The sequence below is a fragment of the Moschus berezovskii genome, chromosome 27, assembly GCF_049115385.1.
Source record: "Moschus berezovskii isolate FMDL1 chromosome 27, NW_MosBer_1.0, whole genome shotgun sequence".
Taxonomy (NCBI): Eukaryota; Metazoa; Chordata; class Mammalia; order Artiodactyla; family Moschidae; genus Moschus; species Moschus berezovskii.
In genome coordinates, this window is record NC_142486.1 from 23623267 (window position 1) to 23650333 (window position 27067).

The following is a 27067-nucleotide window of genomic DNA, read 5'->3' on the forward strand; positions in this document are numbered from 1 at the left end:
AATCTTTATTTTGAATTACTCAGGCACAAGATAGATTCATTGTCCCTTATATTTTTCTAATTAATCATTTGACTCCTGCTATTTTACACACTACAAGCCATTTATCATTGCCTTTGTTGTTTGGTCATCATCATTTTCTTCCCAAATATTTTTAGATTTTTACTTACTTATTTTTTGGCGAAGTGCAAAACAAAAACTCAGTAGAGTTTTTCAACCAGGAAAGAGTGTAAGCATTTTAAAAGAGTAGTCACTGAATTATTGGGAAGGACTGACTAAAACAAAGCAGCCCTGTTAACTGCTTAATGCCATTGTGTTCTTGTCAGGCTATGTTCGACCCCATTCATGGTCTCTTAAAACGTTGCGTTTGATTTTCCCAGTGATTGTCTTTGGGAGGTCTTTAACAAATTCCACCTAGTTAACAGAAAAACAAATTATGAGACACTTGATCAAGTTTACTATCCCCACTAGTAAAGCATGTGACTTTAAGTGTCTGATCAAGTGTCTGTTGACTTTCAATGTCTGTTGTGTTAAGCTAATTGAATGTCTTGGTCACCAGAAACTGTTCTGTTTATATATAAAGATGACAGTGGAGCTCCATCATGCTGGTTTTTAACACTGGTTTGCTTTACAGGAGAACAGTCCCTTTATTCTATTGCTTTCCTCTAGTTCAGACCAGACCTAGGTCTCTACTTCCCTAGGGAGATGGAGGCCACAGCTAAATGCAAAGGGAAACATCAAGTTAATTCTTGTTTTTTTTGACCTTTTAAGAACTGAGTCCTGGAAGTTCTGGGGAGATTTTTTAAAGATAATTTTGAATATATACAATTTTCCACTTAGGCTCTGACTTGACAGTAAAATACCTTTTGCTCTCCCTTAAGATATGACTATTGTATTTTAAAATGTCCTCAAACATGAAAAGAAACTAGGCACTGATTAAGTGAACTGAATGGAAATTAGGTTGCTTAGGTTGAAATTAACTACCTTTTAGCTGAAATGATGCCAGTTGAAACTGAATTCTCATGTAGAGGATCAGTCAATATCAACTATAGGATTCTAGGACTAGAAGGAAATTGTAGTGCCGTCTGTGTGTCTTCATATAGAATTGTCCTTAAATTCCTCCTTTGGAGAAGGTTTCAGGAAAAATTCCAGTTTCTTTGGATAATATTTTCTTCCTGTCCCTTGAATTTGATCCCTTAATACTTAAAGTCACATGCTTTGAATTTAGAAAGGTATAATGGCCCAAAAGTACTATGATAGGCAAGTCATGTGCTGTCTTTGAAAACAATTGGCCACTATTTTTTTTTCCGCATATGAAATGGGACTGATTAGTCTGATAAGTGTCTTTAGTAGTTACTTAGTATTGTAGAGATGATCAAAGATTCTAATTCTTCAAACATCTATAGTATCCTAATATAAAGTATTTTAAAGCAAAATTCTTAGAGCTAAAGTTGAAACAGGTATCGTCTACTTGTATAACGAGTTACTATAAAATCAAAAGCTAATATATGTACTTAGTAGTTTAGATACTTATTTGGTAAGTACACATTACTGGTAAGTACACATTTAACTTTTGGGTACAATACTTGCCTTTCTTGGATACTTGTAAGGTGCAGTTGATTTTTTTACATGATCCTGAAGTTCAAGAGTTAATTTCTCTGGGTTGGATGATTTAAAGGGTGCAGATAAAACAACAAAAGCTTTCACTACCTGTAGGGGAAAAATTATATTAATGAATTTCTTTTTCAAACACATCAAAGAGTTTGGAATCAATGCTGAACACCAATACTTAATTGTTTGTTAATAGTAGGTTGAGTAATGCTGGAGATCACCTATGAACAAAGCTTGAATACAACTATACAGTGAGGTTTTGAGATCTAATTCCAGATAAATGGTTTGAGAGTGTGAGGAATGCAGTGGTTCAATAAAGCTAAAGGCTTCATTTTATTTTCATGTCACACTAGTATTTAACATTTCAACCAGACTAATCCTGTTTATTAAATAGGCAGTCCTTGATTGACAGGTAGCCACTTATTCCATCATACTTAAGAAGTAGTAGAGGATTATTGGAGGTTTAGAGAACATGTGTTTTGAGAGGGTTTTGAGGAGGCCTGATGGAGAAAGTGTGTATGTTGAGAGATGGACTCAGAAAGGACTGATTTACTATAAAAAGTCTTTCTTGCCTGATATTTTTTGCTTCTCTTTGTAATACTATTTAAAACCCACTAACTAGATAATTTCTGAGGTGAATATAATTCTGAGGTGAATATAAGTTATTAACAATTCATACATTGATTCTAATTCATGTTTACTTCTGATGTTCAGCTGAAATAAGTTAGTTATATTGAGAGAAGGAGAATTTGGTGACAAGAGAAAAGTATTTTGGACAACAGGATCCATTGATCATGAAGGTGATACTGGAGGTATGAGTATGGGATCCATAGAAGGTCAAGTGTAATTTGAGCCAGGAATACAGAAAGAGATGTGGGGGAATGTTGATAAGCAAAGTGTTTTTGAAATTTTGACATAGAGTATATAGGAAACTTCCATGAGGAAAGGAAAATTCTCCCTTCCATACTATTTGACTTCCTCCTAGAACTAAGGCTGGAGCTTCCCTGGTGGCTCAGATGGTAGAGAATCTGCCTGCAATGCAGGAGACCTGGGTTTGATCTCTGGGTCAGGAAGATCCCCTGGAGAAGAAAATAGCAACCTACTCTAGTATTCTTGCCTGGAGAATTCCATGGACAGAGGAGCCTGGTGGGCTACAGTCTATGGGGTCACAAAGAATCGGACACACTGAGCTGTGGAAAATTCTTAAAGAGATGGGTATGCTAGACTACCTTATCTGCCTCTTGAGAACCTGTATGTAGGTAAATAAACAATGGTTAGAACCAGACATGGAGCAATGTATGTAGGTAAATAAACAATGGTTAGAACCAGACATGGAGCAATGGTTCCAAATTGGGAAAGGAGTCTGTCAAGGCTGTATATTGTCACCCTGCTTATTTAACTTATATGCAGAGTACATCATGGGACATGCCAGGCTGGATGAAGCTCAAGCTGGAATCAAGATTGCCAGGAGAAATATCAATAACCCCAGATATGGGATGACATTAATGGCAAAAAGCGAAAAGGAACTAAAGAGCTTCTTGATGAAGGTGAAAGAGAAGAGTGAAAAAGCTGGCATGAAACTCAGCATTCAAAAAACTAAGATCACGGCATCTGGTCCCATCACTTACGGCAAATAGATGGGGAAACAATGGAAACAATGAAAGACTTTATTTTCTTGGGCTCCAAAATCACTGTGGGTGGTGACTGCAGCCATGAAATTAAAAGACACTTGCTTCTTGGAAGGAACCCTATGGCAAACCTAGACAACATATTAAAAAGCAAAGACATCACTTTGCCAACAATGGTCCGTATAGTCAAAAATATGGTTTTTCCAGTAGTTATGTATGGATGTGAAAGTTGGACCATATAAAAGGCTGAGCCCTGAAAAACTTATGCTTCAAATTGTGGAGCTGGAGAGGACTCTTGAGAGTCCCTTGGACAGCAAGGAGATCAAACTAGTCTCTCCTAAAAGATACCAACACTGAATATTCATTGAAAGGACTGATGCTGAAGCTGAAACTCCAATACTTTGGCCACTTGATGGGAAGAGCCAGCTCACTGGAAAAGACCGTGATGCTGGGAAAGATTGAGGGCAGGAGGAGAAGGGGGCAACAGAGGGTGAGATGGTTGGATGGCATCAATGACTCAATGGATTTGAGTTTGAGCAAACTCTGGGAGATAGTGAAGGATAGGGAAACCTGGTGTGCTGCAGTCCATGGGGTCCCAAAGAGTCAGACACAACTGAGTACCTGAACATCAAAAACTAAGGCTACTTTTGTCATTCCCTGAAGTCCTTTTCATTGGGTCCTAATCAGGATTGTGGGATTTGTTTGGGAACTTGGTCACAATCTCTTATTTGCACTATGTCTGTGAGAAAGTATAGTCTGAATTTCACAACAATCATACATATAGTAAAATCTGTTTTTGCTTGTGCAGAATCTGGTCTTCCCTTTTCAGTAACAGCAACCTGATTTGCCTATGGAGGATTACTTTACCTCTGTGATGGGGTTGACACTAACTCCTACGTCCAATGACTGGCATATGATCCAGGTTGAGCCAGACAACAAAGAGTCTTTGCAAAGACAGCAAAAAGCTGTCTCCTTTCCTGGGGTTGTTAAGCTGTAATTTGTTAAGTATATATGGAGTTTGTTACCATCAGGTGGGAAGAACCTGCCCAAATAGTGCCAACATAAGGAAGAGCAGAGCAAGAAATAGAGACAGACTAAGTTTTGCTAACATCACATGGACCCCTGGATGTGTGAGACAATAGATTCCTTTTTTAAAAAAAGAAATATAAGTCAGTTTGAGTTGAGTTTCTGTCACTTGCTACTAAAAGAATCTTAAAACATTCCCTTTGGTACACAACTTGTAAAGTTGATTGCCTAGTATATATTGCCGTGTGTGTGTGTCTCATAATGAGTATTACATGATGACTTTTGATTCATTCTTTAAAGTGGTTAGATGGACAAATTGAAAATACAAGATTGCCACTTTAATTAGTGACATTCATACTACCTCTCCTCTGACTGGATCTGGACTGCTGACAACAGCTGATTCAACAACCGCTGGGTGCTCAATTAGTGCACTCTCCACTTCAAATGGCCCAATACGGTACCTAGAAGAGGAAAAGAAGCCTTTGATATCTACACCTAAGTAGGAGATTTCCCCTGGTAAATTGTGACTTTCTAAAAGTAGCAAATGTACATACCCAGAGGATATGATGACATCATCAGCTCTGCCAACAAACCAGAAATAACCATCACTGTCCATCACTCCTCTGTCTCCAGTGACGTAAAAATTCCCTCTTATGGTGGCAGCAGTTTTCTCTGGATTGTCCTATGAATCAAACATGACATTGGAGATTAGTTTGATCAGAATAGAAGAAGGGGTATGGCACCGATGAAGTGACTAGTACATTTCATATTCTGTTTCTAAAAAAAAAATTTAAATGTAGTTCCTGGTAAAGAATACAAAAGAATACAAGAGTATAATAAAAAATATTGTCTATGCCACCCATGGCACCACATATCTACCTCCCTCCACCCCTTAAAGCCTATCCAGGTGTCCTTCTGAAGACAACCAAAGTTACTGGTTTCTTTCACATAGAGTTTAATCTTTACAAAATCCTTGCTGCTACTGCTAAGTCGCTTCAGTCGTGTCTGACTCCGTGTGACCCCATAGACGGCAGCTGACCAGGCTCTGCCGTCCCTGGGATTCTCCAGGCAAGAACACTGGAGTGGGTTGCCATTTCCTTCTCCAAAATCCTTAGGAGAGAGATAATTTTTTTTTTTTTCATTTTACAGCTGATGAAATAGACTTGGATTTTGTGACTTGTCCAAGGTCACATAGCAAAACATGTGGGATATGAAATTTGGACCCCCGTCTATATGACTCCCTATGCCACCTTTTCCATTACAGTCTATTAAAGTTCTACATTCTTGTACCACATATTCAGAGAAGAAACAGAAGGGTCGTGTAGATGTTAGCCTGAGGGCAATTTCCCCTTCTTTTCCAGGTGGTAGGATGTTGCCACTTTCATCTATAATCTAGAATGAAAGAAACAATTTAGGTACCTAAAACTTTCTTCTCACAAAATGAAAATAGGTTAATAGTTGTATAATGAATAGCAGAAATCTGAAACAGTCTCTCTTCTTTATTGAACCAATTGGGTATTACCAACCTGGACATCGTAGGGTAGTACTCCTTTCCCCATTGAGCCTGGTTTAATTTCTTGTCCTTTCTGATTGGCACAGATTATTCCCTATTAAGAGGATACATTTTATGTCACTATGTAAAAATTCATTTTCTGTAGCTATTAATATAGCATGACAATGAAATCCAAGACCCAGTTCTGACTGATTTTCCAAGTATTCAAGCTCATCTTCCAAAATATATTATTTGAGACTAGTAGTTCTCAAATTGAGTATGTATCAGTTAAAACACATTGCTGGGGCCCCATCCCAGTTTCTTATTCATAGGTCAGGGAGGGGCCGGGGTATTAGAATTTGTATTTCTACCAAACTCATGGGTGCTACTGATACTGCTGGTTTGAGGACTACCCTTTGAAAATCACTCCTTTTGGCTGAGTACCATTAAGTGCACCTTAAGTTCTATTAAGCCCCACTGGGACTGTCTGGGGTCCTTCCCAGGGCATTGGAAAGATGAGCTATTCAATTTTGAACCTCTTCAATCTCTAACACCTCTGAGACTTAGCCTGTGTGAGGAGGCAGGAAAGCCAAGAATAATCATAATTCCCTTTCAGTCAAACCTAGTTGGGCAATTTAGAAGTTTTAGGAAATACCATCACAATTTAGAGCAGTATGGGAACACTTCAGGGGCTCAGTTGACAGTCCTGGGGTTGAAAGGCTAAACTTCGTCCATTAGACATACCACTTCTGTCTGTCCGTAGCCCTCATACAGCTCCAATCCAGTTTGCACTTTCCACTGTTCCAGCACCTCTGGATTGAGTGGCTCCCCTCCTGTCAAGCAATGCCGCAGCTTCTTGAATTTATATCTGGAGAGAGAGTTTCACTGGGGTCTTTGGGGAGCAAAATATGAGTGGCTTTCATTACCAGATAGCTAGGACATTGGAAACAAGCAAAGAGTGAGGAAGGGCTAGTCTTAGGAAAATTCAACTCTTGTCAGATGTTGTTCTAGGCACATGGGGTATGTTATGATTAAAACAGTTTCTTGGTGGAGTTTACATTTTAGCAGGTTATTCAAGAGAGGAAAATGTTGGATAAAATGCTAATAATGATATTAAGCACTTATTAAGAGCCAAGAAATATGGCAGCTAATATTAATCGAACATTTATGATGTTACAAGTGGAGCACTCTGATAATCTTCACAGACTCTGTTTTACAGATGAAGATATTGAGGTTGAAAATAGTTAAAGAACTTGCCCAAGCCCTCCCAAATGATAAAGAGCAGAGTTGAATAATCTGTACTCTACATTGATCACTTGTCAAGTATCTCATTCACCAAACATGCTGCTGTTGTTGAATTCTTACCACAACCTGTGAGGCGGCTCTTAAATCTCTCTCATGGATGGAGTCAAGGGAGCCTTAACAAGGACCTCTTGAGTGATTGAGATCCACTAATAGGAGCAGAGTCTCGCCTGTTTGACTTTGTAGCTTGAGCATTTAACCAGTGACTTACTACTCAATTGCCCAACCAGGTTCAGGTGAGAAAGCTTGGAACAGCCCAGTTCTAACAGAGTGAGGTCCATAATGGGAGGAAGGGTTTGGTAGAAAATGAATCGTGTCTATTCAGAATAGAAGTCCTTGAATTAATCTTAAAATTTGAGCAAGATGTTCACATTCTGAGGGCCACAAGGAGTTGATTAGGAAAAGGGAAGATTCGTGTCTCCTTTATTGCTGCTCATAGCTATCTCTCTCCTAGACATCCACACCTTGGGGGAACGAAGGATGCCCTTTTTTCTGTTTGTTTTGTTTTGTCTTTGAAGGATCCAGGTTTAGGGGAGAAGCAGGTGACTGTAATGACTTAAATTGTTTCTTCCTTTCTCTCTCCTTATATATCAAATTCATGTTAGTTAAATAAATACACTTTGCAACTTCACCTAACTTTCAGGTGATTTGGCTAAGTTGAATATAAGCTTTAAGTCATAAGACTTTATTAACTTCAAGGTAGTATAAATATAGATGTGTGTGTGTGTGTGTGTGTGTGTGTGTGTGTGTGTGTGTTTTAGGGCAGGGGTGATGAAAGCGCTGGGATTACAGAACTCTTGTTGTTTCTGGAAAAGTGTTCTGTTGCTCCTAGAGGGTTTCCCAGTGATTCTTAAACTGGGGATGTTAGGGGTCAGGGGTGGGAGGTTGCCCTCTAGGAGACTCTTGGTAATGTGTGGAGACATTTTTGATCATCACCACTGATGGAGAAGGAAGTCCTACTGATATAGACTAACAGTAGGTAGAGGCCAGGTAGAATGCTACAAAGCAAAGGACAGCATTCCATGACACAGAATTATTTGGTTCAAAATGTCAGTAATGGTGAGACTGAGAAATTATTTTTTCATAAAATTTTACTGAAAAGGGGAGATTTGTGTTGCTGGATTATAACTTCTGTTTGTGGTTCAAATGGAGACTTCTGCCCAAATACCTCTTAAGGTCTTTTTGCACAAGCATCCGGTACACGGTGGGAGCACTGCAGAGGGTCGTGATAGGATAAGTGGTAAGCGTCTGGATGATGGAGAAAGACAAAATATCAGCAGTGGTTAATTAAAGGCAATGACTGGAGCTGATGTCTACAACCTCTTCTTTTCTTTCATTGACATGTGATCATCTCATGGAAAAATACCAATAACCTCAGGTATACAGATGATACCACTCTAACAGCAGAAAACAAAAGGAACTAAGGAGCCTCTTGATGAGAATGAAAGAGGAGAGTGAAAAAGCTGGCTTAAAACTCAACATTCAGAAAACTAAGATCATGGCATCTGGTCCCATCACTTCATGGCAAATAGATGGGGAAACAATGGAAACAGTGAAAGACTTTATTTTCTTGGGCTCCAAAATCACTGTGGATGGTGACTGCAGCCATGAGATTAAAAGACTTGCTTCTTGGAAGGAAAACTATGACAAACCTAGACAATGTATTAAAAAAGCAAAGACATCACTTTGCCAACAAAGGTCCATCTAGTCAAAAATATGGTTTTTCCAGTAGTCATGTATGAATGTGAGAGTTGGACCATATAAAAGGCTGAGCGCTGAAAAACGGATGCTTTCAAATTGTGGTGCAGCCATGAAATTAAAAGACACTTGCTTCTTAGAAGGAAAGCTATGACAAACCTAGACAACATATTAAAAAAGCAAAGACATCATGCTGACAAAGATCCATTTAGTCAAATCTATTGTTTTTCCAGTAGTCATGTATGGATCTGAGAGTTGGATCATATAAAAGGCTGAGCACTGAAAAACCAATGCTTTCAAATTGTGGACTCTTGAGAGTCCCTTGGACAGCAAACAGATCAAACCAGTCAAGCCTAAAGGAAACCAACCTTGAATTTTCACTGGAAGGACTGATGCTAAAGCTGAAGTGCCAATACTTTGGCCATCTGATATGAAGAGAAAACTCATTGGAAATGCTGGGAAAGATGGAAGGCAAAAGGAGAAAAGGGTGTCACAGGATGAGATGGTTAGAGAGCATCACTGACTCAATGGGCATGAGTTTGAGCAAACTCTGGGAGATAGCGGAGGACAGGGAAGCCTGGCATGCTGCCGTCAGTGTGGTAGCAAAGATTCGGACACAATTTAGCAACTGAATGAGAACACTTTTAATATTTGTATTTAAAATTACATGAAACAGATATATCAATATTATATTAATATATAATTTGTCAATGACATATAAGATATTTAGATCTTACACATTTAATATTTTATAAAAAGAATATTTTATTTTAATATTTATTCTGATTTTGTCTCATTGACTATACTAAATAAGAATACTAATAATGTTATATATAATTATATAACATTATATGGTATATTAATATATTATTAAATATTTCTATTTACATATTGAACATATTTAAGACTTTATGAAAGAGAATATTTCATAAAGAATAAAATATTCTTATTTTATAAATGTTGGTTTTAAAACTGTAAAATTGACTTATCTACTTCAAGTCACTTTACAAATCTGATGTAGAGACCCAAGTTCTTATGTTACTCTAAATTTCTGTGAAAACTCACAAACCATCTCGTCAAACCAGTTGGCAAAATAACAGGGTGAGCATAGCTTTTAGTCGCACACAGGTGTGGTGTTTTTAATAATAAGTATTTTGTTAAACTTGATTGATCATTCATGGGGTTGAAAAATAATTGGCCTTGAATCACATTTTTCTAGAGGCTAAAGAAACTGGAGCCATCTGATATCTCATTCTAGCTATTTCTGGCTGAGAAGTACGGATGTGCCTGGTTTCAAGAAGAATATTGGGTTCTGAGAATTAGCAAAGTGAGACGCACAGGGTGAAGGGAGAATGAAAGACGCTACTCTGGGAGAAAGGTGACACCACCTTCAATCTCCTCTACACAGGAGTTCGGATTTATGAACTATTGTCTTTGTTTCGCTGAAACAGAAACGAAAGATTTATTTAGACTTGAGACTTAATCTGTTATTTAGAACCAGACTCTCAGGTGGCCACTGATTTAGTGATACTAGCAAATCCTGAACAATTTGCAGCACAAGAAGGTTTCTTATGTTTAAGAGTGTTGTGGGTGTTCCTTCTTCACTTTTAAATGTTAAATACATTTTAAAGCCAAGTCTCTGGAGACTTTACTTCTTAAAAAAGAAATGATTTTCATAAGCCCAAGAAGTCGATGTCTCTATGGTTTTGGGAAAGACGAGAGAAACCTAACTATATGTAATTTGAAGTAGTGACTTACATCCAGGAAAGTGTCGGTGTCAAACTGGGCCATCCGATGCACAAAGACACAGGCTCCTTGAAGCCAGGAGGAAAACACACTGCCAATGGCAGCCTTGATCCAGCCAGTGTCAGACATGTTCCATATGATATCTGTGGACTTCAGGTCTAGCCAATACCTAAGTGATATGGGGAAGCAACAAGACAGACCAAGCTGAAATAAAGAAACGGGAAAATAAAAAAATTTGTGTCCTTAAGGAACGGCCTTGCCTTAGAACCTCAATGGCTATGGAGAAGGGTCACAAAAAGCCCCATGGCTGGATGAGCGGCACTACCTCTCATTCTTGTTAGAGGACTTTTCAGAATCTTAGGTTGTGTGAGAGTGAGTGGGAGTCTGGGTTTGGTGTGGTTTTCCGAGTTTGTCCATTGTGGTGACAACTATTTACTGAGCAAATATTATATGATAGACATTGTTCTATAGCAGAGGGCAAGGAAGACCAGATTTCTGCCCTTGTTTTAGGGAGCTAGACAGTGAATAAGTATATAAGTAAATATCATAATTTCAAATAGTGATAAGTGCTATGAGAAAAATGAAATAGGGTAATGTGATAGTTTTAGGACATCTTGGAAGGCCTTTCTGGGTGGGCAAATTTACTTGGCCAAAAGGAGAATTAGCCAGACATGCTGTTGTGGGGACTGAATCAAGGTCAGTTCTTAAGTTTTTGCTTGACCAGTTGGTTAGATGGTACAATTTCCTGAGTTAAGACATTGAGAGTTCTATTTTGTAGATGTTTCATTGAAATAGCTAATAGCCATCCAGGTAGAGGTGCCAACTAGGCAATTGGATATACATGTTAGCAGCTTGGGGGATAATTAAAAAAAAAAACAGTTTTCCTCCTTACCTTCCACAGAGGGTATACCCAATTCCCAGGCTGCTCTGAGAGTGTTGGGCCATCTTGGGAGAGCCTGTGGTCCCACTGGTGAAATAAATGGCCATTGGTTCTTGACTTCCTGTCTCCACACAACTGTGTTCTGCAGAGGCAGTTCTGTAAAGTATGGGCCCCAAGATGATGACTGAACATGGCAGACCAGTTTAGCCCTGATATTTCTTTTGCTTTGCTACTTATGCCTTCTTGACACCAGAATGTAATCCAAAGCCTCCCCTCTCAATCCAAATTGAGAAATTTCTCAAGAAAACTTATAGGGACTTTGCAGCTGTGCTGCATGGCTTGTGGGATCTTAGTTCTACATCCAAAGATTGAACCTGTACCCTTGAAAGTGAGGACATAGAAACTTAACCACTTAACCACTAGACCACCCAGCAATTCCCCTGTCTCTTATTTCAAAGCTCCCATCTCCCTATAAATAGCCAAGATACCTTTCAATATCAATAACAAAAGGATATTATTTCATTTATTTAAACATTTTGCAATAAGCACTTTTTTAATTCATAAAATTTTTAAAATAAGTATTGAATCTTTGTAAATTGTTATTAAGATTTATAGAAAGATCTTTCGGTATTTGAATTAAACTTTTAAATTGTTTTTATTCAATATCTTCAATATTGCTGGCAGACATATATAGCATCCTATTTTTCTTCCTTGAAATTGATAAAACTCTGATTTTGTTATACTATTAGGCAATCATGTGCTTCAGGGGAGGCTGTTTTCTATATACCTATGGGGGGGGTGGGTGGTGAATCTTGATTAGCTTAAGCCAATCATGGTAATTTCTTCCCTTAGTAGTTACTGAGTTGCTGCTGCTGCTTCTGCTAAGTCACTTCAGTCGTGTCTGACTCTGTGCAACCCCATAGACGGCAGCCCACCAGGCTCCCCCATCCCTGGGATTCTCTAGGCAAGAACGCTGGAGTGGGTTGCCATTTCTTCTCCAAGGCATGAAAGTGAAAAGTGAAAGTGAAGTCGCTCAGTCGTGTCCGACTCTTAGTGACCCCATGGACTGCAGCCTATTAGGCTCCTCCGTCTATGGGATTTTCCAGACAAGAGTACTGGAGTGGGGTGCCATTGCCTTCTCCGAGTTACTGAGTTAGGAATGGGCATATGATGCAATTTTGTCAAAGGGATTTAAAGGCTTTATGAGACATGTTTCCTTGTTCTAAAGAGTCACGAGGGAGGAATATTGCCTCCCCCCACCCCGTTCATCTTGCTTTTTGACCTTTGGATATTGTTGCAAGAGTACTTGATATCTGGAACTAGCCTAGCCATGTTGGGGTCACGAGAGGGATTATCATCCACACTGAGGATGGCATGATGGAAAGATGAATGAATCTAGGTCCTTGCTATCTTCAAAAAACACTGAATCAACCAACTCTCTTTCCATTCTACCTCTGTACTTCTTATTTGTAATATAATAAACTTGTATTGTTTAAGTCACACTTACTTGGGTCTTCTATTGCTAAAGCTAAGAGCATTTTAACTGATAATAGTATCTGTGTAATATTGTCTGCATAGACAGCCCCAACAATTTCTTCCATCCAAGCATGCCTCACTGAGGGATGTAGCCTGTGCCCTCTCTCCTTGAATCTGGGCTGGTCTTAAGATTGGCTTTGACCAACAGAACATGACAGAAGTTATGCAACTTCTCGGCCTAAGCCACAAAGGCTTTGTAGTTTCACTTTTCACTGGAACACAGCCACCACATAAAAATGTTCAGACTGTCCTGCTGGAGAGACAGGGCATGTGTGGGAGAAGAGAAATGTTTAGCTAACACCAAAGTCTCAGACTTATGAGTGAACCCACTTGGATCCTCCAGTTCCAGTCGAGCAGAGATAAATTGCTTCTGCTGAGACCTACATGAATTTCTAACCCACAGAATCTTGAGCAAATAAAATGATTGTTTTTACATCACTAACTTTTGAGTTGGTTTGCTACTCAGTGTTTGATACCCAATAGAACACCTATGAATTTTTAAAACTCACATATCATATTTTTAATATCTCAGGTTGAAGGAAACAGAGTTGAGGATACCATTTTAATCCATCCTAATTAGATTAAGATTGCCACTGAAATTTTAAAACAGTAAGGATTAATGATATAAACACACACTATATTGTCAAATATAGTTTCATGAAATATTAATGTGGTTTTCTTGGTAACTTGCCTATCCCACCCATTGTCCCCCCTCCCCAAATAGACCATTCAATTGTATTGACTTTTTCAGTAAAATATACGGTGAAATGGTATGTGTTGGACTGGAGAAAGGGGAATGTCATCACAGTATCTGATACAAGCAAACAAAAACAAACCAAAAAAGCCCAACTCATCTTTGAATGCTTCTTAATCTAGTATGTAAAACTTTTGATATAAAACTTTTGATTTTTAAAACAAAGAAACATTATAATCTGTGAGTGACAAGTAGATTTTCAAGCAGAGTTTCCACTGTGTGACTTGTGTCTTTCTTTGCATACCTGAGTTATATATATATAATCAGTTTTTTGGAACTGATTATATGCTGATGATTCCAGATTTATATCCTTACCTCCTTGAGCTTGAAACTCAAATATCTACCACTTGCTACACATTTGTTTGTTCTTAGTCCCCTCAATTGGTGGCTCAGACAGTAAAGAATCTGCCTGCAATGTGGGAGACCTGGGTTCGATCCCTGGGTTCGATCCCTGGGTTGGGAAGATCCCCTGGAGGAGGGCATGGCAACCCACTCCAGTATTCTTGCCTGGAGAATGCCCATGGACAGAGGAGCCTGGCAGGCTACAGTCTGTGGGGTCTCAAAGAGTCAGACACAACTGAACGACTGAACACACAACTTTAAACTCTTTTTCCAGCTGATAGTATCCCACCCACTAAGTCATCCGAGTTAAAAAGCAGAAGATTCTTGCCTTCATTCTTCACATCCAATCAGTCTCCAAATCCTTCTAGTTCTTTCTTTAGCTTCCTTCTCTTCCTACTCATCAGGGCTTGGACTTAGAATCTCATCATTGCTCCCCTAGATAAGCCTTTCAGATGGTCTCTCTGATTCCAGTTTGGTTCTATTCAAATTTATTTTTTATGCAGTTGCCAGAAAAATCTATTTAAAACTGGAAACTAACCTTGACACTTCACTTCTTAAAACTTTTCATTGGCTTCCGTTGTTCATGTGTGTATTAGTTGCTCAGTTGTGTTCGACTCTTTGTGACCCCATGGATCACAGCCCACCAGGCTCCTCCGTTCGTGGAATTCTCCAGGTAAGAATACTGGGGTGGGTTGCCATTTCCCTCTTCAGATCCCTTGTTCATAGGGTCAAGTTAAAAATTTAGCATACATGTTAAATCTTTGGGCTTCCCTGGTGGTTCAGCTGGTAAAGAATCACCTGCAATGCAGGAGACCCTGGTTCTATTCCTGGGTTGGGAAGATCCACTGGAGAATGGATAGTCTACCAACTCCAGTATTCTTGGGCTTTCTTGATGGCTCAGCCAGTAAAGAATATGCCTGCAATGTGGGAGACCTGGGTTTGATCCCTGGGTTGATAAGATCCCCTGGAGAAGGGAACGGCTACCCACTCCAGTATTCTGTCCTGGAGAATTCCATGGACTGTATAGTCCATGGGATCGCAGAGTCAGATCTTTATATGAGAGGCCATTATCTGGCCTCTGCTTGCTCTTCTGGCCTCCACTCTGACTTCATATTTTCTTTTCTAGCCACCCCAAACTGCTTGCAGTCCTTTCTTTGCACATTTTGGGATTTTCTTTGCCTCCATACTTTTGTTCATATAGTTCTTCTTCCTGGAACACTGTTTTAAGCCCCTTATGATCAGAATCCAGGGTCTTGAACTGAAGAGAAGGGTCCTTTTCATTAGGACAGGAAAAGAGAAATATCAGTCAGGCCCATAATTTTAACTGTTTCCCCATTCTAGTATAATATTCTGAAAGATGTTCATGAACGTCTATCCATGGGAGACAGAAGTAGAGTGAGAAACCTTAAAGTGAACTCCCAGAAGATTGACTCTGACCAAATGAAATAGTCCTAATTATGGCTGTGTGTGGTTTTCTGAGAGAACGGCCGGTTGTTGGCAATTTATGGCTCTCTTTTCCTTAGCTTTTAGAGAAACAATCCATGGCAGTTGTCAAGTTATGACGCTCCAAAGTTGTTGGTTTGAAGTAAGGATTCCCTTTACCTTGAAAAATACTCCCCAAATGTATAAATTTCAATTTGAAATTCATGTGAGTTCAAAGTTCTCTGTCTCCTGTGGATTTTGTGACACTTTAAAGGTTTTCTGGGGACTCAACGGAATGTGGCAGAGTTGTTTAAGACAAGAGTCTTGAAAGTGGGGGAACTTGCTGCCCGGGAGTGTATGCAAGATGACTCAGATGAGAAGAAAATAGAATTTCAAATTATATGTATTTTAGAATTCATTCTTTAAAATAATGATTTTTGATATTTGTGTGGTACACAAAAGTACATGTATATAATTTATAAATAAATAAATACATATGTATTAGGGGAGTGTGTTAAAAATATTTTACTGAGGAATATGAATATTCAATTGAATAACACTACTTTAGGGAAATACTGCACTGCTGAATGGCTTTGTTAACTTGAGACTAATAATAATTATAATTACTATAAATCTTACAGAGTGATTATTCTGTGCCAAGCATTATGCTAAAAACTTCACATGCTTCATCACATTTGATTTTTATACGACTCATTGGGGTAGATACTATACTATCCTTATTTTATGAATAAGATACAGAATTTTAGAGATGTTACTTGACTTATCAAGAGGTACTCAGTTTATGAAAGACACGAACAGCATTCTCTGGCATAGCTGTGGGAAAACATTTTGGGTTTGACCATCAGGGCTTAGTTTTGATTACTAGTAAAATTTTATTCCAGCAATAGAAACTACCTTTATTCAACAGAGTTTATATGTCTTCTTTTTATAAGCTAATCAAAAGTATTTTTTAAACAAACATAAGCTACTTAACAGCTCTTTGAAGGATATGTTTTATAAACATTTTACTCCCTTTTTTACAGTTTAGGAAGCACTTTCTTGCTTATTAGCTTATTTTATTCTCAAAACAACACTTGAGACATGTGCATCCCCATTCTACATATAAGGAAAACTGAGGTTAAGGGTGCTATTTTGTTCAGTCCTCAGTAAACATTTGTTAGGGCCCCAGCTAAATGGTAGGAACTAGAAATAAAGTGATCAGTCAAATAAACAAATAGTGCCTTTGCCTTCTTGGAGCTTACCGTTTAGAACAGGGATGGAAATTTTTTTCTGTAAAGACCTAGATAATAAATATCTTTGGGGGTCGTAGAGTCTCTGTTGTAGCTACCCAACTCTGCTTTTATAAGATGAGAGCCACTCTAGACAATATGTACAGAAATGGGTGTGGTCATGTTCCAATACAACTTTATAAAAGTGAGTGCCATGCCAGAATTGGCCCATGGGTCATCATTTGTCAACTGCAGAGGAGAAAAACATAGTAAATACAGGAACAAATGTGGATATGATATTTGGATAGTGATGAGTACTATGAAGAAAACAACAGGATGATGTGGTAGACTAGCTTGAAACTCTACTCTAGACATGGTGGTCAGAGATAGTCTCACTGAGGATAAAACATTTGAGTTGAAATTTGACAGGAAGTCATCAACTGTGAAAAGGACTGAGGAAGAGCATTCCAGATAGAACAAAACAGCAGGTGCAAAAGCCCTGAGGTGGATCACATTTAAGGGAAAAAAAATGGTGGCCAGAGTCAAGGCAGTGAGAGTTGTGGGAGACATGCTCCAGGACTTAGGCAAGTGCTAAGTCAGGTAGGACACTCATCTCAGGCCCTGGTAAAAAGGAGGGAAATGGAAGCAGAGCCACATCCCTTTCTCTGTCCTTAAAACATTTTTATTAGGTGATTTTTTTTCTGAGAAGGAGCCTGGATCAACCCAGAGTATGCAAGAGTCCTTGGAGGCTAGGAGACTCTGAGATGTAGTTGTGACTGGTGTTATTGCTGGCACTGCAAGTGATGTGGGGAAAGTACTCACTGAAATAACTCTGGGAAGCTGAGCCACCCATTCTGGCTGTGTGGAGACACCAGGAGTTTGGTCTTCAAGTCTGGACACTCTGACACAATGGATTCCACTGCTGGGATCACCTCCTCACTGGCCACAATGCACTTGGCCTTAGATGCTCGCAGCCGATAGAGGATGTCTTTTGCTGTCAGCTGGGTTGTTCCTGGCATGAAGACAAGCCCTGGGAAAGAGACAGGCCTCTGAATAGACTGTGGACTGTGGAAACTTGGGCTTTGTGCCTGCGTGGCAAATAGCTGCAAAATCTAACCTTCAGCTATCCTTGTCTTGGTCTCCAGGGACATCCCACAGGACCCTGATCCCTGAGAGATTCTCAGAGCACTGGCTTCAGAGTCCGACAGTCCCTGGATCTAATCCCATCCTAGCAACGTACTTGCTTTGTGACCTTGAACTTATTCCTTCATCTCTCTGTGTCTTCCTTTCTTTCTTTGTAAAATGGGGAAACTAATAGTAAGTCTGGCATATAGTAAGCATTATGCTGTTGTTGTTTAGTTGCTAAGACATGTCTCTTTTTGCTACCCCACGGACTGTAGCCTGCCAGACTCCTCTGTCCATAGGATTTCCCAGGTAAGAATACTAGAGTGGGTTGCTATTTCCTTCTCCGTGGGATCTTCCAGACCCAGGGATGGAACCCGCATCTCCTGCATTGGCAGATGATTCTTTACTATGAGCCATCATAATGGTGGGCTATTATTATGTACTGTTTTAGTCATTGTCATATAACACTTAAAACAGTACTTTGTATGTTACAGGTTTACATTTTCATGAATATCAACTCATCCAATCATCTGAACCTATGGTTTCCAAATGAGTTTGGCAAGATAAGCCACTAGGGATAAGAGAAGAAGTTAGAATTTAAAAAATTTATTGGAGATATGGAATTCTGGTTATGACTTTATCTCAATTTTGTATATATTTTATAATATACATACTGTATTAACAAAGTAGAACAACTTAAATAACTATATCCAGATGGGAGTATATGTGTCCCAAGGATTTTTATTGATAGATTGTATAGCCAAAAAAACTTGGAGACCACTGTTCTAAGCAATGATGTAAATCAATGCAGTTGTTGCCATTTGATGGAATATGAGCCAAGCAAGTAGCAGAGTCAGCCTTCAAACCTGGGTTTTCTCAGTGGTCTGTGTTCATTGACATATGCCTACATTATTTTGGCAATGCTTAATTTATTCCCCTGTTTCACATCATTCTAAACATTGGCCTGTGATGCGCCTGATTTTAAAGTACTAGTTCCTTATGAGAAGAATATATATGGGAAAATTAGATGAAAAACAGCGGGAAAGTGGTTTGCACTTTCTAAAGCAGATCAATGGCAAGAAAGTGGAATGTGTGTAAAGCATTACAAAGAGACACTACCATTTATTATGTAATATATGCCTGGTATCTCACTTAAAATTAATCCCAGCATACAGATGACAACTAGCCCAAGGGCTGTAAAGTAAGTGGCAGAAGCAAGATTCAAAGATATACTTCCCAGACTCCCAAGACCTGTGTCATATACCAGACTCCTTATTTCTTGGTGGGTTCCCTGAAGTAGGCTATATAGGAAGATATGGAGTTGAATTCTTAGGAAGGAAACTTTAACTATTGAATATATTTTAAAAGCTCTTACATGTCATCCCCTCTTGAGAAGATGAATAGATATTTGATGTGATAAAGGAAGTTAATAAAGAAAATATCTCATCATTCACTCAATATAAAAATATAAGATTATTTTGCAAACCACTTGTTCTTAGTGGCTCAGAAATTATTAGTACTCTTGGGGGATTTGTGATGTGGATGTATTCAATGGATAGCTTGGGAGTCAGGAGTATGTTCTCTTCTAGTGGATTTCAGATTTTTACGCTTTACAGCAAAAGCAAAGTATTTAGCTATGTGGTGCATAGTACTAGTATCTCAGTGTTTACTGAGATTTAATTATTCTGAACTTGAAAACATAACCCGCAGGCGCTTGTTTAACATTTAATTAATTGTATATTTTTGACCATTCTGCCTGTGGGTTTGTTTTTAATCTCAGCATTTCACAAATGACATACATTAAGTAATATTAGTATATTTTTATGACAAATAAAATCTTAATTCTCTTTCCAACCCACAATTGGTTTCACATTTGCAAATTCCTTTTTATAGTGAATGTCAAAAGAATTTTATATACTGCTATTTTTATGTAATATTGGCAATGAGAGCATTTTTCAACACTATTATGAAATCCTTATAATTATTCTTTTAATGACATTCCAGTAAATTGAAGCATCATAATTTCAATTAGCAATAACCACACCTCCACTATACTTTATCCTCAGCTAATTTTCAAGTTATTTAATAGTTCCTATATAGTTGTTTCCATTTTTTCCTATTATTAATGATATTGCAACAAATGTTTTCATGTTCTGTACAGTATACCCTTTGGTATTCTTGTTTATTTTTGATTGACTTATAAACATTTATGTTGTGTGTGCAAACTTTTTCAGTAAAAGCCCAGACAGTAAACATTTAGGCTTTGTGAGTCATACCATCTCTATTTCAAATAGCAATTCTCCTGTTGTAATGCAAAAAGAGCAATAGACAATATGTAAGTGAGTGAGCATGGCTGTATTCCATTAAAACTTTAAAGCTTTATACAAAAATAAATAACCAATTCATAGGCAGTGGTTTCTGCTGAACTCTGTCCTAGAAAGAAAAAGAGTTCTGTAGAAATTTTACTGGGGTACATTATAAATTACTACTGTGGGAGAAAATGTGTCATTTAACACATTAATTTTCTGGAAAGAGGCTAAAGTTTTCCACCTGGAATCTACAACCTTAGTCTTAAAAGTCATTTTGTTATAAAGTCCTTTTTTCCTCCTTTTGTACTTCTATGTTAGGGAGAATAAAAATATATTCAGAGAAGTAGGTTCTGGAGCATCTGGATGAACACATCATAACCAGAACTGCAAAGAGGTATTGGTACCCACATTTGCTTTTACAGAGTTTTGTGTTTAAGTTCCAACTGCATAGCTTTCTAGCTGTGTGACTCTGGGGAAACAACCTTTCAGAACATCAGTTTCCTTTCTGGCAAAATGGGCATCAATAATACTTACCTCTTGAGGTAGTGTTTTATTATTGCATCATGATTCCTTCTAATTTCAACCCAATTTTTCTGTTCTTTGTAAGCATAACTTCAGTCAGGACTAACAATTCAGAAAAACCTCTACTCTCAGTCTTTTCTGTTTCTGCATGATTTAGAAATGTTAAATATTGGCACTGACCTGTTCTCATACAAGCCACGTTTATGAGCCACCACTCTGGGATTCGGGGAAGAATCACGGCCACTCGGTCTCCTCTCTCTAAACCACAGGGCTTGGTGAGCACATTGGCAGCCTTTCGGGACAAGGAACCCAGTTCTCCAAAGCTCCATTTCACTTCATCCCCTTTGCCGTTCACCCACCACAGGGCTGGGTTGGCTGGTCTCTCTCCTGTCTAGGTATGCATAGGCATATGGGAAAGAAGGAAGAAGACTTGGATGAGTGGTCATCAAATAGATGGGACATATTTGGTATCTTTCTCTCAGCACTTGTGCTGGTGGAGCCCAGTAACAGAACCCAGTTTGCCTGTGGGGGAGCCACTGTTCTATCAAATACTGCCTTGTTGAGACAATCCATCAGGGTGCTCATCCTTCCCTGATCAGTGTGTGGGCCTGTGACCCAAGTTGGGCCAATCACACCTTCTGTCTCTGATTTAGAGTTTTCTGAGAAGAACAAAAAGATAGAAAATGGTTGGAGCAAAATCTGTCTATTGGTTCTTGGTGCTTATGCATCTGTCCTGGCTCCTGTCGTGAAAACTCCAGCTTCCAACCCAGTTTTGTGACCTCTCCCACATCCCTTTGATAAATTTCTTTCTTGTTTAAGTTAGACTCTCTTACAACCAAAAGCCAAAATGAATGGACTAAGACTGATTAGGAACTTATCATTTTTTACCCAAAAGGCCAAGCTATGGCTTTTGTAGGTAACCGAGAACAAGATGGAGGGCCTTCGTGGAAGGAGCGTGATTGCTTTCTGGAGCAAATTTCTTACACGTGATTCTAGAAGTCTGCATTGTAAAATCTCTTTGCTTTATGTATTACTTGGGGGAGATATTACTCCCCTTTTTTTCCCCTATCTGGAATGCTCCCTTTACCTTCCCTGGTTGGAAATACTTTGAAGCCCAGTTCTCATTTCACTTCTTTGGTCAAGTCTTTCTTAGCTCCCACTTCTTCTCCTGACTTCTCTGTGTTCCTGCAGCTTTGTATGCACATTCCCATTTATTCCGTTAAACTCTGTGATATCATAGAGGCATCCCTATCCAATGGATTAAAGCTCTGTAAGATCAGAAGCTGGTTCATTTACCTGTGAACTGGTGAACTTGGATAAGGAGCTTAACTTCCGTGAGGTTAAATTCCTTATCTTCAGCCCCCTTATCTGCAGGGTGGTGATGGGGATTTGATGAAATAAAATAGATCAGTATTTCTCAGTTTTTAGTCATTTGAGTATCACTATTCTTCCAGATCTGTCTACACTTGTGCTATTGTTCTTTTGTATTCATCTTTACCTTGTTGACTCATTTTTACTTGAATACTTTACTTAAGAAGGAAAATATGTTTAATTATTAATAGCATCATAATGGGAAAATCAGTACAACTTGCTAAAAATGGGTTACTGAAAAATAAATATGTATACTGAAAACAAAATACGTCCCTAAATTTTATCTAGAGATTTTCCTCCTCTACCTGGGCTCTCTGTTCAAAAGTGAGTGTATCAAATATAAGAGCAACTAAAGACAATAGATTTGAAGGAAGACTGTCCATTCTATTTACTAGGAAGAATTAACTCCACATATTCAGTACCTTGTACATCTAGTATATATTCTGAAGCATGGGCCCTTGCAGTGCATTTTGGTAAGCATTAATAAGTAAAATGTTCAGCTTAGTGCCTGGCTGGGGGTGGGGGGTCAGTATGCAGGGACCCTGACCTGTGGATACACTAAACACTTCATAAAATGCATTGCTTTTTCCTTCTCAACCACTGCTTCTGCACCAATGACTATTCATAAAACCAAAGCTCAAATTACCATTTTTTGTGACCAACCCAAACGGAAGAATTGGAGAACAAAGAGTTGCTATGTGCGACTTAAGGAAAATGAGGGGAAAGAGGCATAATTCATTGAGTAACCATGATGAGGGGGGCTGAGGATAAAGACGTAGTTGAGATGCAAAGTTCTTTCCTGAAGAGAGAGAAGGGCAACTGGAAAACAAAGGAAACCGAGAGGAATGAAAGAATGGAATTAAAAATGGCCACAGAACAAGGAAACGGAAGGCTGAGAGATAGGTAGACACCAAGCAGTTAGAGGAGGCCCATCATCTTATACCTTCTCTTTTTGGGACCACTGGTCCAGCACATCCCCAGCAAAGTTAAAGTTCTTCGGCAATGATCTCTCACAGCGATTTATGGCTTCAAAGTCGGCAAGAGTCAGAGGCGCCCCCAGCTGGTGACTTTTGTGAAAGCGCTGGCCAGATGGCTTTGTGAGCCAGATGAATCTGAATGTCTGGTAGCGGGAAAAAATCTTCATGGTTCCAAAGGGCTTTGTTAGCTTGTGTGGATGTGGAAACACTGCAGTCTGTGGGGAAAGATTGGTGAGGAGTGTTAGTCTCTTCCCATGCTCTGTGGTGAGACTGGGAAGTGGACCTGTAGCTGTGTACCCTCAGGAGTTTGGGAAACACCTGAAAACACCCCGCCCTTCTTTAGAGCTGAGGATTTAGCCCCTGATCAGTCCTCTACTAAGAGACTCTTCCTCTTCATTCTCCTTGTGACCAGGTTAATCTTAAAAATAACAGCAACAACAACAGCCCACAACTATAGAGTTGTCAAGCTCCGATCTTCTGTTCCTACCTTCTTCCCAAACACATGATAGACAAACAGAAAATTTGCTGCCTGGATTGACATTCAAGACCTCCTTCTCTCTTCCTCATACTCTGTTCTAACTCTATCTGCTAAGTCCTCTCTCGAATTTCCTCTTCCAGTAAAGCAGCCCACTCACTTTTCATAAATGTCTGTTCCCACCACTTAGATTTGGCCTGTCATTCCTCTAGTTTCTGGGCCATGCTACCTGTTTTCATTAGAGTTCTTTAGAAACCTTGGATTAAGTACTGGATCAGCCATTTTCTGGCTGTAGGGCTTTAGGAAAATTATCTTTCTTACACCTCAATCTCCTCATATGTGAAATGGGGAAAGATACAGCACCTCTGTCCTAGGGTTATTATGAGAATTTAATAAGATAATGTCTGTAAAATGCCCAGCATGTAAAAAGTGTCTTCAAAGTGTTAGCTGATGCTTTTGTTAAGATCATTTTCATTAGCATAGTTCCATGAAACAGTCTTACAATATGAATCAGGAAACTTGTGATTTACACTCAACTCTTTCAAAACTAGCTTTATGACATTGGTAAAGTAACCTTCCCTTTCTGTACTGCCATCTGTATTCTAACATTTTCTCCCCTAATTCTCTGATTTATTTCTTCCTTTGAATTTCCATAACATGCATCTATACTATTCATGCAACAGTTGTCCACCTTGTGTCATTAACTCTTGTTTTTAACATATGTGCCTTGTCTCCTAACCTATCTTGATGATGTGAGTAGAGGCTATGTTTGCACCCTTAGCACTTAACATGTCTCATATATATAGCTATCTTCAGTAATAGAGATTGGAGTACCAGACCACCTTACCTGCCTCCCGAGAAACCTGTGTGCAGGTCAAGAAGCAACAATCAGAACCGGACATGGAACAATAGATTGGTTCAAAATTGGGAAAGGAGTGCATTGAGGCTGTATGTTGTCACCCTGTATATTGTTTACTTAACTTATATGCAGAGTACATCATGAGAAATGCTGAGCTGGATGAAGCTCAAGCTGGAATCAAGATTGCCGGAAGAAATATCTATAACCTCACATATGCAGATGACACCACTCTCTGGTAGAAAGCAAATAGGAACTAAAGAGCCTCTTGATGAAGGTGAAAGGGGAACGTGAAAAGCTGGCTTAAAATTCAACATTCAAAAAACTAAGATTATGTCATCCAGGACGATCACTTTATGGCATATAGATGGGGAAACAATGGAAACAGTGAAAGATTTTATTTTCTTGGGCTGCAAAATCACTGTGGATGGTGACTGCAGCCATGAAATTAAATGGTACTTGCTCCTTGGAAGAAAAGTTATGACAAACTTAGACAGTGTGCTAAAAAGCAGAGACATTACATTGCCAACGAAGGTCTGTCTAGTCAAAGCTATGGTTTTTCCAGTAGTCATGTATGAACGTGAAAGTTGGACCGTAAAGAAGGCTGAACCCTGAAGAATTAATTTTTTCCAATTGTGGTGTTGGAAAAGACTCTTGAGAGTCCCTTGGACTGCAAGGAGATCAAACCCAGTCAATCCTAAAAGAAATCAATCCTGAATATTCACCAGAAGCACTGATGCTGAAACTCCAATACTTTGGCCACCTGATGGGAAGAGCCGACTCATTGGAAAAGACCCTGATGCTGGGAAGGATAGAAGGCAGGAGGAGAAGGGGATGACAGAAGAAAAGACAATTGAATGGCATCACCGACTCAATGGACTTGACTTTGAGCAAGCTCTGGGAGATGGTGAAGGACAGGGAAGTCTGGTGTGTTGCAGTCCATGGGGTTGCAAAGAGTCGGACATGAATGGGGGACTGAACAACAAGAAAATGATCATGTTTATTTCTTTTTTGACTAATATTTATTGTTTTATGTATGAAAATATGAAAACTTATAAGAACAGATCAGCATAATTTAGCCATACATCCGTGCAAGCTGTCACTTCAGTCATGTCCAACTCTTTGCAACTCTAGGGACTGTAGCCTGCCGGCTTCTCTGTCCATGGGATTCTTCAGGCAAAAATACTGGATTGGGTTGCAATGCCTTCTTCCAAGGGATCTTCCCGACCCAAGGAAACCCGGGTTTCTGGCTTGGCAGACAGATTCTTTAGCATCTGAGCCACAGGGAAGCCCAATTTAGTCATAATTACACAAAATTAAGTCTGGCAATATCATTGATATTAAAAAATCTTTATTATGTCCAGGTAGAAAGGAGAAGGATCATTCTGCTGAAAATGAGAACCCATCCCCCTCCTAAATACACACATGCATGTATATACACACACATACACACATATACACACACACATCCCACACACTCTTATGCATCCGCACTTGCCTCTCTGGATGACCTTGTCAAGGTATTTAATATTTCTAAGTCTCATTTTAGCTATGCAATGAGAGTAATAATTGTACCTTCTTCCTTGGCTAGTTGTGGGGTTCAAGTGAATGACTTAGGATAGTGCAAGGTATATGACTAGGACTCAATAGATGCTGCACATTAAAAAAAATCAAACCTCAGAACTATTTTTGGCAGAAGGCTTTAATTGCTTGATGTACAAAACCCCTAGAAAAGTATTGGGTTGGAGCCACCAGCATCTTGATGCCTTATCCTACTTCTGCCTCTTTTAATGCCCTGACAGGCTCTTGGGCTAAAATGAACCTTGATCCATCTAAAGCATTCTGGCCTTCACTTATTAATACATCATTTTGACCTTTCTTGGTTCCATTTTAATGATGTATTGGAAAGACACTTAAGATATCGGACACCAGGAGTATTCTTGCTTCCCAGAGAAAACAGTCCAGAAAATATAGTGAATATTTTTAATGCAAATTTCCTCTCCATCTTCTCCAAACTGAAAAGTAATTTTTCATGAACTGTTTTATTTTCCATATCTCTATGGGCAAATTTTCCATGTCTTAATAAATCATTAAATTAACATATCAACAAATCTAAAACCATGTCATAAAAGATTGGATCTGATGTGAGTAAACAGAGTGAAATGGCTTTACATTTGCAAACATGATCATTACTGATAAAGACAAGTCAAGATATATAGAGTAGGATTTCTTAATTGAACTTAAAATATTTTTGCCAATGATTTTCTTTCTATCTCTTCTCTCTGCTTTTGATTCTCTTAAAGGTTTAGTATGGACAAGTTTTTAAGGAGACCACAAAACTCAAGAGCTGCCATTTTACATTGAAGAGACCCATTTTCTGACTTTGTATTCTGTGGAAAGTTAATATGATTCCAGGACCAAATCTGAGGAATTACTGACTGTTTTGGGTCAAGACATTATTTCTGTAGAAATCTGTATGTAAATGTGTTTAACAAAATACCTCCAGAAGGTATCTGTAAAAGTGAGAGAGTTGAACTGGGTGATTTTTGAAGTCTTAGTTATTTCCAATGTGTTAGGGGAAACGAATAGTAAAAAACATGTATTGAGCACTGTGTTAGGTATTTCCATCCAATAACTTGCTTAATTTTCTCAACAGCCCTAGAAGGCAGGCAGTTTACTTTACATATAAGATGTCTGAGGGACTGAAAGGTAAGCAGTTTACCAAAGGCCATTCGTCTAGTAAGCAGCTTGCACTTGTCTCCAAAGCCA

The 27067-nt window shown here is 38.8% G+C and overlaps 1 protein-coding gene across 1 annotated transcript; it reads right to left on the bottom strand.

The window, feature by feature from the left end:
* Positions 1–324: 324 nt before the first annotated feature.
* LOC129545008 (acyl-coenzyme A synthetase ACSM4, mitochondrial) lies at positions 325–23134 on the bottom strand. The gene is made up of 13 exons (XM_055408811.2): positions 22934–23134; positions 20800–21010; positions 17486–17693; positions 11393–11536; positions 10513–10669; positions 8225–8304; positions 6499–6622; positions 5789–5869; positions 5553–5654; positions 4817–4944; positions 4624–4723; positions 1588–1707; positions 325–411 (listed from the first exon to the last, which is right to left on the bottom strand). Exons 1-13 carry the CDS (start codon positions 23132–23134, stop codon positions 325–327), a joined length of 1743 nt encoding a protein of 580 aa, XP_055264786.2.
* Between the last annotated feature and the right edge of the window lie 3933 nt (positions 23135–27067).